Genomic DNA, 14586 nt, shown 5'->3' with positions numbered 1-14586 from the left:
GTCATTAGCTTGGTAACAAGCACCTTTACCTGGTAAGCCATTTGCAGTCTCTTTACTTATCCCAATAAACTTAGTTTTCCAAGTGAATCTTATTTTAATAAGATTCTAGAGATAGGACTGGGTGGTGGTGGTGCACACCTGGAAACCCAGCACTTGTGAGGCAGAGGCAGGTGGATCTCTGAGTTTCTGGGCAGCCTGGTCTGCAGAGTGAGTTCCAAGACAGCCAGAGCTACATAGAGAAACCATGTCTTGAACCAAACCAAACCAAACCAAACCAAACAAAACAAAACCAGGATTTTTCAATAAATGTCAGAGGAATATTTAAAAAAAAATAACAGCAAAAAAACTTGTTGCAATGAGGTCTCCTTAGACATCAATATCAAGTATCCTTATTCTAGCAAGAGAGGTGGCGTATAAAATTTGACTTACACAAACTTCTCAGAAGCTGAAAGCATGGCCTGTGTATTAGGAGAGCTCCTTATGTTGAATCTTAAGTGCAGGCCTGGGTGATGCAGAGGACCAGTTACCTACTATCCCTTCTCCCATGTGCACTTGGCTAAAGTGCATTGGTGCTGGCTGCTGTGGTTGCAGATTTTCTCCCATGCCATGCCTGCTGTCTGTCACACTGAATGGATAATGACGTTTTAATCTGGATTAATGTGACATGAGATGGGGCATGCACAATGAAAATGTTAAGAAGTAATACAGAGAAAATATCACAAGACAGCGGAGCATGGTCCGTATGTTGGCCAGTTGCCATCACCTTATTTCCCCCCTTGCATTAGGTACCGCTGTTATAGAAGGTCTACTCTTCCGTGAGCTGAATACACAAGCAAAGGCTCTGTGGGTTGGGCTTGTGACCCTGCAGCTCCCTCCCTGTGTTTTCAGACCAGCAGGTGGATGTGGTATACATACAGACCCAAGCCCAGAAGCAACAATGCTCTACACCCAGATCCCAAGCCTGCCTCTCATTCTGCTGTGTTCCATCTCTGTAGGACAATGGGTGGTGTTTATTTTTGTTTTACCCAACATTTTCAAGATGCACATATGTTGTACTTTTAATCACATAAAATATTGATGCCATTTGGTTTTAAAAATGGATTTCATCTGGGTGTTGTTGTGGACTGAATGTTTGTGTCCTCTTGAAATCCATATGCTGTTGATCTAATTCCCAGTGTAGCTGGATTGGAGATGTGGCCTTTCAGGAAATCATTAACGCTAAATGAAATCATAAGATTGATCTGGGGAATGATGGTGTGCACCTGTAATTACAGCATCCAGAAGGCTGAGCTAGGAGAATTATGACTTCTAGGATGGCAAAGGACACATCGTGAGCTACACAGTGAGACACTGTTTCAAAAGGGGGATCTTGTGAGCACATAGAATGATGGGTGACCACCTGCAAACCACAAAAGAGAAGCCACCAAAAGCCACAATTGCTAGGAAGGACCCTGTTGTCCAATTTTAGTCTCTATGAACCGAGAGAAAACACTTCTCTGTTGTTTAAACCAGTCTATAGTATTTTTGCTACTACAGTCTGAGTTGGCTAAGGCCAGAATGTCAGTCCAGCAGCCAAGCCTGTGTTGTCCCTGGAGAAGACAGTCTGAAAGTGGGACTGGGTGACTATTTGGTAACCGTAGTTGCTGAAAATAAAGTCCTCAATTTAGGAAGAAAATTCCCCAAGGAAGGAAGTTCTTGCTTAGCCTGGACTTTATTCTATAAATTCAATCAGTGCCCAGTGTTTTCCAAAGAATTTGACCAACTGTCTCAGAAGAATAGTGTGGGCAGAAAGCAGGTGGGTGGAGTCTAATTCACAGGAGTGGACAGAGGAGGCACCTTACAGGGAGATGACCAGGAAAAGGTCAGGCATTCCCCTTCTCAAAGAAGCATTCTTCAATACCTTTGATGCTCTACGGAATCCCACCTTTGGCAGTTTTCTTCGAGGGGGAAGGATTTGACTTGGATAATGTCCAGTGGCTCCAAGAAGAGCAAGCACTCAGAGTCATTGCCAGTGGCTGACGGAGGTCATAGGGTAAGCACCTTTGACATCTAAGTCTGGAAGCTGACCTGTAGGTATGTTCTAAACCAACCAGCCCAAGAGCCTGTTGTCTTTTTACTTCCCAATGCACCTTGAAACCCAGTCATGACACTGATCTTCTAAAATTATTGTGTTTTGTATATTCATTTTGCTGAAATGCTCTGAGCATCCTCATTGACTGAAGGACATAGTACACGCTTCTTAGCTGTCTCTTTGAGCCCACAGAAAGAGAATTCTGCAGAAAACTACGCTAGCCATCTTCAAAGCAAGTGTCCCCTAGTCAATCCTTCACATAAGACCACGGACCAGACTAGAAACTTGATCATTATATCCAGAGGCCCTGAGCAGAGGATCCCAGATAAACTGTGTGGGAAGCTTGAGTTACAGAAACAAAGGTTTGCTGTTTGAAGCAGCAAGGCTTGGGTAAAGTTGTTACAAAGTAACAGGTAGCAGGTTTCCAATATCCCCTCTTTAAGGTAACTTTTATAGGTTGCCATCTTCTATTGACAGTTTATTTACTTTTTATTAAAAAAATTGTTTTGATACCATTGTATCCTTATTCAGTTGATTGTGTAGAAGTGTCTAAGCCAGTGGTTCTCAACCTTCCTAGTTGTGTGGCTACAGTTCCTCGTGTTGTGGTGACCCCTAACCATAAAATTATTTTTATTGCCACCTCATAACTGTACTTTTACTGTTATGAATTGTAATGTAAATATCTGTTTTCCATGGTCTTAGGTGACCTCTGTGAAAGGGTCCTTCGACCCTCAAAGGAGTCCTGATGCACATGTTGAGAACCACTGGACTAAGTGATAACCTAATGTGCTGATGTTAAAGGCACTCAGGACCCATCAACAGGCTCTTTTTGTCTTAGCATGAGCTCAGGGTAGATTTTTGAAATTTGCCTCTGAGCAAAAGACCAGAGATTCACACAGAGTCTACTTCTTCCTCCAGGCATGGTATCTGAATCTTTCTGACTGGGTTCCTCACCCCAGGACATGTTCTAGTTATAATGAACTATGATGTCCCATTCCATGACATTCTAGGATCCCAAGGAAGCCACTTATTGTTTGAGTGTAAAATATCTCCTCAGAGACTTATATGTGTTCTTTTGTTTGGCTGTTTTGGTTTTGTGGAGTAAGGGGGTGAGACAAGTTCTCATTCCATAGCCTTGAGTTTCCTAGGATACTCTATGTAGACGAAGATGCCTTTGAATTCACAGAGATCTGTCTGCCTGTGTCTCTGAAAACTAGGATTAAAGGTGTGTATCTCCATGCCCAGCTGGCTTACTTGTATTATATATATTATAATATATATAATAATTATATATAAGTTATATATCTAATTTTGCCACTTGGTCTGCAGATGGTGGTGCTGTGTTTTGGATCTTCTGGAGGAGGTAAATCACTGGGGGGGTGTGTCTGGAGGCTGACCTCACTTCCTCTCTATTCTCTGTTTACTAGTTGCACATGCAATGTATCCCGCTGTCTCTTGTTCCAGCCTCTGTGCCTTCCATGCCATGGTGGGCTGTGTCCCTTCTTCTACTGAGATCCAGAGAAAACGTTCTCTTCTTAAGTTGCTGTCATGTGGTGGTTTGGCACAGCAATGCAAAACATAGTTAACACGTAAGAATTTGCTTGAGATTGTGGGAAAAAGGTAACCATCTTCTAAATTTGGGTCAGTAGAGGGTCATACTTTTTTTTTTTTTTTTTAAAGAAAAAGCATTTTCATCTCTTTGACACATCAACTTTAGAATCCCATGATGATGGAACCTGGTAATTTTTGTGTTCAAATAATTTCATGAAAGTAGAACTAAGGATGTCAAACAATCTAATTCCTGTTGCTTTCTCACCCAAATCAGGTGCCACAGTTCCTCTGCCCCTCAGTATATCTACTCTTAGGTTATAACCCCACTCTCCTCAAGTGATAGCATGAACTCAAGGAGGGAAAGCCAAAACAACTCAGCATTTAAAAGCCTTTGGATGTCTGGAAGTTTGGAGAACAATGTCTCACTGAGTGTTGGGGGAAAAGTATTTCCCGTTCAGAGAATGGGAAAGGAAGGCTCTCTTGAGTTACATGGTGTTGTTAAAGTTATATGAGCCCTACATGTTGATGGTGTATAGCTAAGCCAGTTGTTTATTGGTGTGTGAAGAAAGACTAAGAAAATAATCAGAGGAGAGACTTGTACCAGATCCCAAACCCACACCCCGGGAACCCACCCATACCCTTTGGCTGGGACTGTAGAGGAGACTCCAGAGGTATGCTTGCAGTTCTCATCTGCTCCAGAAGGATTTGCCCCATGTATCTGGGGACATCTGACCCCTTGAAGGTTAAACAGCAAAATGGAGTGCTCTCTCCCTCCAGAGAGTTCTGAGCAAGTCACTCCTCCACTTCTGAGCATTTAACAGTTGGCTGCCTCTGACACAGGGCAGCGGCCTCTGCGAGCCTCAACCCACTTCTGCAATCCTTTCCCCCTGCTTCCTCTCTTGCACACTCTGTTTCAGCCCGAGTGAGCTCCCCATACTGCAAGCAAGCCCTGTATTGCTCTGTCTAGGTGCCTGTGTACCTACCTTATAACCTTCCCCTGCCCAAACCTAACATCTGTGTTCTTCAAAACAAGACAGGAGCTCTGTCACCGCCTTCCCTTCCTTGGTCATTATGCAGTAATTTATGTATCGTGTTGCACTACTACACTATAACATTCATAAAGGCAGAAATCAACACATGTAAGAAATTGACATTTCTTCTGTTTGGTGCCATAGTTTGAATCTGGACTATTCCACAAAGGTTCTTGTCTTAAAGGTTTGGTCCTGCTCTTGGGCCTGGTGGGAGCTCTGCCAGTTATTGGGAGTGTGCCTTTGAAGGGGGTCCCATGGCTTCTGCAGCTTCCCTGTCTTCTTTCACTTCCTGGCTTCCAGCAGAGAGCTTGTGCCCTGACTGTGCTCCCTCCATGATGCACTGCTGCCCCCTTTACTCAGAAGAGATTTGAAGGCAATATGTCCATCAGTCAAGACTGGGATGCTCAGAACACTGAGCTAAAATATCTTTTGGGGGGAGGTATGGTGATTATCAATGGTATTTACTGTAATAACTCAGCTCTGACTATCACAGTTGGCCTGAGGGCAGCCATGTTTAGGAGTTAAAGTTAAAGGGGGGATTGTCTGAATATGTGAGCTACTGAAGGGGCCTTTTAAAAGGAATACCTTGCAATGTGCTCTAGCTGTTGACTAACAAATGAAAAATTAATTCTAGCTAATGAAACTTATCACTTCCTTCAGCCACTATGCCATCGCTGAAAGCCACCTAGAGATATTAAAAACATCCGTGAGTCATTTTTATGCAAAATTCCCTGCTGATACACATCAGCTCCAGCCACCTAGATGAATAATCAAGTGTCATTTCCAGTAAGTCAGAGACTCCTGTCAAGAGTTGTGGCCAATTAGAACTTACTCCAGTGAGGAGGTGGCGGCTGAGGTTGCCAAGCAACAGCCAAGCTGCAAAGCACATTTTGATGCTCTTCTCCATTTAACCAGCGGCAAGTTGGGAGTGACATTATGATTCCAGCAAAAGAAAGAAATTATAACCCAGGATGGGGTATCGATGATGAGGAGTGTGCTTTCTTTTAAATGCAAATGGAAAATGAACACTTAAAAGTAGAATTTAAACAGTCCATCATTATTCTGATTTTAATTAGAAGATTAGGTGTCAGTGGGATACAACTGTGTCTCAGGATAATGGTCTCGTGCTGCTAGATAAATACTCAGATACCCTGGAAAATGGGTAACTGGTCAGGCAGGGACAATGTATTTTTAGACTCTGAAGTATTTATTACCACAGCTACCCTGGTTATTAATGACTTTTATTTTTATTGTTTGGAAGGATTAAGAAATAAAAGCAAATATTAAAAATAAACCGCCGGCAGCCAATGCTGCCAAGGGAAAGCTGCTTGCTCAAGCGCTATTGGAAAACTCACTTCTGCCATAGAAGCCCCTGTACTGACTGCCTGAAGAGTTTGTGCTGGGAATGTAAAGGCCAGACAAAGCCCAAAGCCACAACGATGACCGTAATTTCGCGCAGGCTCTTGCACTGAAACAGTCCAAGCCATGCGTTCACTCATAAGCTGGCTGTATCAACTTGAATTTTAAAAGATTGTAGCCATTTTTGAGTCATATGTCTTCTCCCAGGCAGCAGAGGCCCGTGGGGTGTAATAAGCACATATGCCTCTGCCTATAAGACTCATACATTATTGACTCTGCCTTCTCGACAGGAAACATCTGGATGAAAGTGAAAAATTAGACAGAGAGCTGCAGCCCCCGGTGCTGCGCAAGATGCCAGCCTTCCTTGCCGGCTCCACGTTGTGGAGACAGGCCCCTGTGTGCGGCTGTGTGAGTGAGTGGCTTATTCACTCTTGGGTGACAACCATATCCTCAGGGTCTCGCTGGTCACTTGTATCTGCTCAGTCCTTGTTTATCTGGGTAAATGAGCACATGCCCACCGTTGGCAGGGGATCCTGAGGACAGAACACATAAGCTGCCTAACAGGGGTTGACTGGTAAGCGTCACTAAGGAGCTATGTGTAGAGGTTTGGTCTTTAGAATTGTGCTGTTAAGAAGTGCTGTGGACCTTCCATAACTAAGTTATTGGGGGCATGTATGACTTTGAAGGGGATCGTGGGATTCTGGCCTGTCTTTGTCTCTGCTCTGATTCTAGATGTGACCATTTGTTCCGACAGGCACTCTGTAATGGCAGGCCACCATCTGCTGTTCTCACCGGAGGCCAAGCCAGCAGAGATGATTGATTTTAGACTTTGACTTTGCTAAATTGCAAGTTAACTGGACCTTTGATCTTGATAGGTTACCTGTCCCAGGTATTTTATTGTAGTGATGCAAAGTTGGCTTGTATGATGGATGTGGGGTTGTTGTCCTTGAAGCTCTAGAAAATGAGCTAGACAGTGGGAACTGCAAAGACCTACTATCCAACAATGCCATTTTACTCAATAACAAACTATGGCATTAACTCCCCAGGTGTTTACCTCTGAAAAACTATGTGTCCAGAATAAGCAAAGCTGATAATCAAATGTCTTTCTAACAGGTTGAAGTGTGTGATGAATCTAATAGTTTGTAATATTTTATCCAGTTATTCAACCATGGAGGCCTTTCAATCCTCCATGATTTCCAATCCCTCTCCTTGCTAGTTATACCACTCAGATTTCTGCCACTACAACAAAACATCAAAGACAACCAATTTATACAAAGGCTATGTTTCTCTTGGCTCACATTTTTGGGCAGTAAGGTCTGTGATCATACAGGCCTGTGGTAAGACAGCATGTCATGGCTGGGGTTCTTGTCAAAGCAAAACCTCTGACTTCATGGCCAGGAAGCAAGGGAAGGAATCTGAGATGTCTGGTATGCCACATTCATACTCCAGTCAACTCCCAGAGAGTCACACTGGGGACCCAGCCTTTACCACACAGGCCCTTGGGAGGCATTCAGGATCCCAGTCCTAGCAGAAGCCACCAGTTGGTTGTCAGCTTCCTCTTCCTTGCGCTCTCCCCATGTGTGTACCTGAGAGCCACCTGCCACTCTCCTGCTGACTTATGCAGTCTTACAAGAGTCTGTGAAAGTTATCCCTTCAGGTTGAAAGAGTTCAGCGGAAAACACAGATGCACAGTTTCCACTGTGTCTCCCCTTTCTGATGAGTTATGACATTTAAAAATAAAATAAGCACTAACCTGACCCAGGGCGTCCCGTTATTTATGTGTTTCCCTTGGAGAAGTGTGGATTTAATTTCAATTTCGTTTCCTGAAATTAAGTCCATTTACTTCCTGATTCACAATAAAACTGCACACAATTCCAGTCTTACTCACAGTCTTTGGTGAGGTATCTACTGAAAGACTGTCAAGGCTTAACTAAATCTCCCAGCTGCCCTTTTAAAAGGACAAACACTTTTGGGGAATGGGTGGAAAATCTGCCAGGTTAACCAGGCAAAATTCTCTTCTATGAAAATAAAATCAGTTGTATTCTTAGCAGTCTTCAGTAACCTGCTCTGTAAGTCCCAATCACTAGTCTATCAGCAGACTATGAGTCTGCTGGTCTCTTCTACCTGAAGTAGAGAGGCATCAATCACATTCTCTCTAGCTCTGACTGCATTTTATCCCCAGGAAGACTAAAGCCAAAAAGCAATTTAGTTTTAAGTGAAAATGTGACCTCACTCGACTCCCAGCTTTTACTGACAAACAAATAAAAGCCACACAAACGTACATGAGCACACTCATGCATGTGTGTGTACATACATAACGTTGATCCTAAAGTAATTCTAAGCACTGTGGACTGAGGCAGCCTTACATTAAATAAATGAAGTGGATGGGTGTTCAAAGTCTTAAGAAAGCCTTTGGAAGCCAACAGGGTGTGTGTGTTAGGGAAGGAGGCGGGTGGCACATGGGTGTAGGTAAGGAAGACCGTAGCTGCCAAGGAGCCAAAGGATTTGCTTTATTTAGAATAACCCCTGGCCTGGGGTTGGGGTTGGGGAGGTGATAAACTCTCAAGTTTGGTGGCAAAAGTTCAAAAGCCACGTTTTCAGGAAGGACTAGCAATGCCGAGGCTGCACAGTGATCTCTGTGCAGCTGTGTGCCTGGGCTCCGCATCCCTGCACTGACTCCTTCCCCTTGGTCTCTTTATGACCTGCGTTTTCTACATTCATGTGTACGGCTTGTGAGTTTGCAAGGAGAAAGACAGCAGTGTGCTCCGTCCTCTTAACCTTCTCAGTTCTGTGTGTGTGTATGTGTCTGTGTGTCTGTGTGTGTGTGTGTGTGTCTGTGGGTGTGTGTATGTGTCTGTGGGTGTGTGTATGTGTCTGTGTGTGTGTATGTGTCTGTGGGTGTGTGTATGTGTCTGTGGGTGTGTNGTGTGTGTATGTGTCTGTGGGTGTGTGTATGTGTCTGTGGGTGTGTGTATGTGTCTGTGGGTGTGTGTGTGCATGCAAGTGCGGCTGCCCAAGGAGACCAGAAGCATCCAGTTCCTTGGAGGTGGAGTTATAGGAGGTTGTGGGCCACCTGACGTGCATGCTGAGAACCAAACTTGGGTCCTCTGTGAGAACAATGTGCACTCTTAACGATGAGCCAACTCTCACAGTCCCTTAATATTTTTTTCTTGATAAAATGATTTCTTTTTTTATTGCTTTTTTTTTTGTCAACTAAGAAAGTTTCTTATTAGTTCTTTGGTTTTTCATCCACCCATTGAGTCATCATTACTGAGTGCCTGTTAGACGCCCTGTGTAGGCAGCTAAAAGTTAAAAAGGGAACATAACATGAAAAATAAATTAAAAAAAAAATAAAAAAATACCCCTTTGTCCCCATGCAGCAGGATGGGACACACAACAAACAAAGTAAATATGTAAACTGAACGGACCCTTAGAGTCACCGAGAGAAGTGAGAAAGAAATGGCAGGGCCCGGAAAAGCAGCAGACTTGAGGTACAGTGACAGAGGACCAAGCAAACACACACAGGGCCCATCCTGGCTGTAGTAGAATCATGGAGCGGCTCATGAAGCCCACAGGTTCTCGGCCACCTTAGATAGTTTGAGTCCATGGGACTTGGAGTAGCAAGAAGAATCATGAATCATGTTTTGTTGGTTGGTTGGTTTGTTTTGTTTTTGTTTTTGTTTTTGTTTTTGTTTTGAGACAAGGCCTCATTGAGACAAAACTTACGCTGACTTCAAATTTGTAATTCTCCTGCCTCTACCTCATGAGTGCTGGGATGAAAAGCCAACAAATTGTGATCTGGCTCTGGTTCCATAATGAGAACCAGGAGGTGTCAGGTTCAAGGAAGCATCTAGAAGCCATCAGGGTCACATCTGCTGTGGAAGGAGGTGTGAGAACACACTTGGGTGGCCTGCCCTGTCCACTATTTCCTTCTTCCACAAGTGGTTGGAGAAATGGGAGGCAATGCAAACCCCCAGCTCTTAAGTGCACAGTTGATAGGGAAGGGAGGGCCACGGGGCTGAGGAGGGAGAATGCCCAGAGTCTTCAAGAATTCATGACATCTCAGGGAGCTGGATGGTCGCTCTAAATTTGTCTTAAGGACGATGTTAGTCTGGCTGCCCACCTAGAGTTCTGCTTGGAGAACATTTCTTTGCCCTCTGCCCCCCATCACTCAGGACTCAGTCCTGTAAAGTGCTTCACCATTCAGTAAACATCCTCCCCGACTGGTAGTTTGAAGTTCACAATCTCAGACCTGGTCAGGGCCTCCCGGGAGGGAATTTGCATCTGCACAGGCTCCCCAGCCGGTCCATTATCCGAGATGACAGCATGAGAAACACCCGAGATAGCATGAGAAACATCTGAGACAGCATGAGAGACACTCTTCTTCTTTCTCTCCTAAGTGCCTCGAGCAGTGTCTCGGGACAGCCAGGTATGCAGTGCGAACCATTGATTTATGCTACCTGCGTGTGTGAGACGCCAGAGACATGGAAGATGCTTTGCTTTCTGGGTAATGATGAGGCCCAGGGCCCCCGCAGGTGAGACACTTTGATGTGCCACCTGGGCAAGCCTCAAACCTGGTCTAGCTCTTTGCCATGCTTTGAGGGAGAGGCTGGATCCTAAGGAACAGACTCCGTGTTTCCTGTCTCTTACCTCATCCAACTTTTCAGGACTGAATGAAGACATCAGGGCACCCCTGACTTCCTCCCATCTTCTGTCACGTAACATCAGGACACTGTCTGCTACCATCTTGGGTTCCAGACCTGAGGCCTGATGGAAAGCAACAAGCAGATTGTTAGCCAATGCCTCCTTCTCGGCTCTCCTAGTTAGCTTTAACTGTCAATCAAACCATCTGAGAAGGGAGTCTCAATTGAGGGACTGAACAGATCAGACTGGGCTGTCGGCAAGTTTGTGGAGGTTATCTTGTTTGTTTGTTAGTTGATGGAGGAGGGCCCAGCCCACTGTGGGTAGCACTATTCCCTGGGCCAGTGGTCCTGGGCTGTATAAGAAGCTGGCTAGCTAAGCATGAGCCTATGAGGGAGCCAGCAATCAACATTCTCCCATGGTTTCGGCTTCAAGATCTTGCTTGAGTTCTGGCCCTGACTTCCTTCAGTTATGTATTGTGATCTGTCTGGAAGGACAAGCAAAATAAACTCTTCCCCCCAAAGCTGCTTCAGTCAGGGTGCTTTATGACAGCAGCAGATGACAATTGAAGGACATAGAAAACACTCCTGTTAAAGTCCACCAATGACCCAAACCTAGGTTTCTCTTGCAAGGACAGAGGAAAGAATTATAGCATCCATGGACGAGGATCTAAGACCCACAGCTGAGGCCACCAGGGGCAGATAGACAGATCTGTTAGCCTTGTCACAGTGCAAACATCATCAAAACAACTCAGTAGCCTCCGTGCACCCTGAGGCCCCTGTGAGGCCCTCCGAGCAACCTCAGGATTGCTGTTTTAAAGGGCTTGTCCACTCTGCTGGTTCTAGTATTCATTGGGTTTTCCTTTTGACTTTAATTTTGAAATTTTCATATGTGAGTATTGTATTGACATCACCCCCCCTCCTTCTCCTCCCGTACCCACCCCTGCTGACTCCTTCTCAAATTCATGATCTCTTATTCTTTAATTATAGATACATACACATATAAATTTATAAGTACAATCTGCTGAGTTCCTTTAATACTACTCATATGAGTTTAGAGCTGGCCTTTGGGACTGGATAACCTACTGGGGGCTTGTCCTTGGAGAAGACCAATTCTCCCTCTCTCAGCAGCCAGTAATTTTCTGTTGTTCTTCATCTACGGCTGCAATATTGCAAGACCTCTCTATATATGTTGGTCTGTCAACTAGTATTATCATCTATTAGGCCTTGTCACCTTTTTTCTTTTATTGAAAATATATATTTCTTCATACGATATATTTTGATTATAGTTTTTGCTCCCCCCCCACACTTCTCCCAAGGTCTTGCCGTTTATTTTTCAAGCCTTGTTTAGGCAACAGCATTATTGAGAGCTCCTGTGTGCAGCTTCTGTGTCATGTAGAAGACATGGTAGCTTGTTCTGGTCCTCTGTTCAAGTCTTTCTGTTTCCTCTTAGATGTTCTCTGAGCCCAAGGTGTGGCAGTTTGTGTTGAGATGTGTTGAATGGGGATAGGTACCCCATGGCCACTTGTTCTTTGCATTTTGACTAATTGTAGCTTTCAGTAATGGTCTCTGTTGGCTGCAAAAAGAAGCCTCTTAAATGAAGAATGAGATCTACGGTTATCAAACAAATGGTGAGACCTGCATTCACATAAATGCCAGTCACGTGTCCAGAGGGAGGCCTGTGAGTGTGTATACAAGGCAGGGTAGATGGGAGTCCGGGAACTCAGCAGGTACAGAGGATGCACAGCCCTGTGTCTGGAGAAGGCCTGTGAGTGTCATTGTGTTCTTCTTAATCAACATAGATTTGTTAAATGTCTAATATAAGCATTATGGCCTGAATTGTATCTCCTAAAATGTTACGTATTGAAATCCTAACTTCTAGAACCCCATATTCAACCATAGAGATTTTAAAAAGGTAATGAAATTAAAGAAAGCCTTTATAGTGAGCCTGAATCCAGTGTGTTTGGAATCTATACAGAACCAACAAGTTCTTTTAAGATTAGGACACAGACAGAGGACCGTGGGGGATGTAGAAGACAGACATTTAAGCCAGAGACATAGGTCCCAGATGTCAACCCTGACTTCACTCATACTTCCAGCCTTTCCAGAACTGAGACAAAAGGCATTTCTTTCTGTGAGTCCCCCAATGTAAGATGCTCTACTATGGCCTCCTCAGGAAGCTCAGATAATGTTCACAAGCCGGTTATAGGGAATATTGAATAGGAAAGTCTTTGCTTTGGCCCTTGCATTGGTTTGCTTTCTATTGATGTGACAAAGACCATGACCCAAAGCAGCTTGGAGAGGAAAGGGTTTATTTTGCCTGTTTACAGGCCATAGTCCATTATTGAGGGGAATCAGGGCAGGAACCTAGACAGAGGAACATTGCTTACTGATTGGCTCCTAATGGTTGACTCTGCTTGCTTTCTTATACAACTCAAGGTGACCTGCCTAGCTGGGCCTCCCACATCAGTCCCTAATACTAATTTTTAAAAAAATGCTCCAAAGACTTGCTTACAGACAAATCTGGTGGGGGCATTTTCTTAGTTGAGGTTCCTTCTTCCCAGATGATCCTAGCTTGTGTCAAACTGACAAAAGACTTAACCAGCATAGCCTTCGAGGCTGACAACTGAGTGAAGCAGCAGAGAGTAATGGATTGCAGATGATGAGGAAGAGAGTCTGCTCTCGGGGAAGGTTGGGTGTGGGGGCATGGTATCGGGTGACGTGGTCAGGAGCCATGTAGAGACTGAACCAAGAAATATATAAAGGAGTCCCTAGCCACCCTCTCCTTCCCCTCTGTCCCCCAGAACATGCTTTTCCATCCTCAAAGCAGCTATCCCAGTGATGGTTGCAGATGGTGCCTGCCCTCACTGTTGGCCATGTGGGCCCGGCCCTGCGGATGCAGGGGGATTACAGGAGCAGCACTCTGTGAAACCTTGTGTGCCATGGGGCTCCACCATTTCCTTTCACAGCTTTAATTATAGCTGAAGCACGACACCAGCCATCATAACTCAAACGCCTTGTAAAAACTCCTATTTAGAGGAAAATTATAATTTTCTGATAAAATATGAACACTCAAAATAAGCCATAAAACATAACTGCAAAGCATCTAGAGGATTTAATTATATATTAGAACCAAGTTGCTGGGATATTTTTCTGCAAAGGAATACCTCTCTATATTTAGAATGAAATTCTTTAGGAGTGCCGTGGCCACTGAATTATGGTTTTATGGAATTTTTGGAACATAATCTGTTTATTTAGGTTCCAGAGTCAAAGGAGGGAATCATACATTATGGATATTTATAGAGTGGCAAAGCCCCGGCCTGTGCCACACTGCTAAGCCTTTTTGCTTGGAAAAAAAAAAGTGAGACACAGGTTTATACAGTTCTGCTAAGACAGACTTAATTGTCGAATCAGGATCAAGACAGATTTGATCCACCCTTAAGATGTAAGCAGTGTGGGGCTGAGGAGCTAGCTCAATCAGCAGAATGCTTGCTGCATGTCGAGGCCTTGGGTTCAACCCACAGAACCCATGCTAAAAAAAGGTTGGATGTGGTATAAGCTCTTGTAATCAGCGCTGGGGATGCAGAGACAGGCAGATCAGCTGAGCCTACTTGGCAAGCAAGCTCTAAGACAATAGGACTGTCTGTCTCTAAATAAAAAACAAAGACCAAAAGGATGGTACCTGAGCGATGATACCTGAGGGAGACACAAAAGACCTAAGAATTGGGTCTCTGCTGTTTTTAATCTTATATTTAAATGACAAATATTCCACTCTCCATGCAATATGTTGTTAGACTCTCAACCCAGCCCCATAACCTCTCATGTCCTCTGTTTAGAAGCTGTATTTTGGTGCCATCCATGGTTTTGTTTTTGTGTTTGTTCTTCTTTTTTCCTTCCTTCCTTCCTTCCTTCCTTCCTTCCTTCCTTCCTTCCT

General features: G+C 44.2%; 1 protein-coding gene across 2 annotated transcripts in view; it reads right to left on the bottom strand.

Annotated features, from left to right (window-relative positions):
• Window positions 1–14586, bottom strand: part of Tbxas1 (thromboxane A synthase 1) — a 168681-nt gene that overhangs the window by 73618 nt on the left and 80477 nt on the right. For both annotated transcript variants that reach the window (XM_021165134.1, XM_029478679.1), the window contains exon 5: window positions 10663–10779. In XM_021165134.1, coding sequence (XP_021020793.1) covers window positions 10663–10779 — 117 coding nt within the window. The remainder of the gene's footprint in view (window positions 1–10662; window positions 10780–14586) is intronic.

The sequence above is a fragment of the Mus caroli genome, chromosome 6 (assembly GCF_900094665.2).
Source record: "Mus caroli chromosome 6, CAROLI_EIJ_v1.1, whole genome shotgun sequence".
Taxonomy (NCBI): Eukaryota; Metazoa; Chordata; class Mammalia; order Rodentia; family Muridae; genus Mus; species Mus caroli.
The sequence above is the reverse complement of the archived record's forward strand: the minus strand, read 5'-3'. Positions and strand labels throughout refer to the sequence as shown.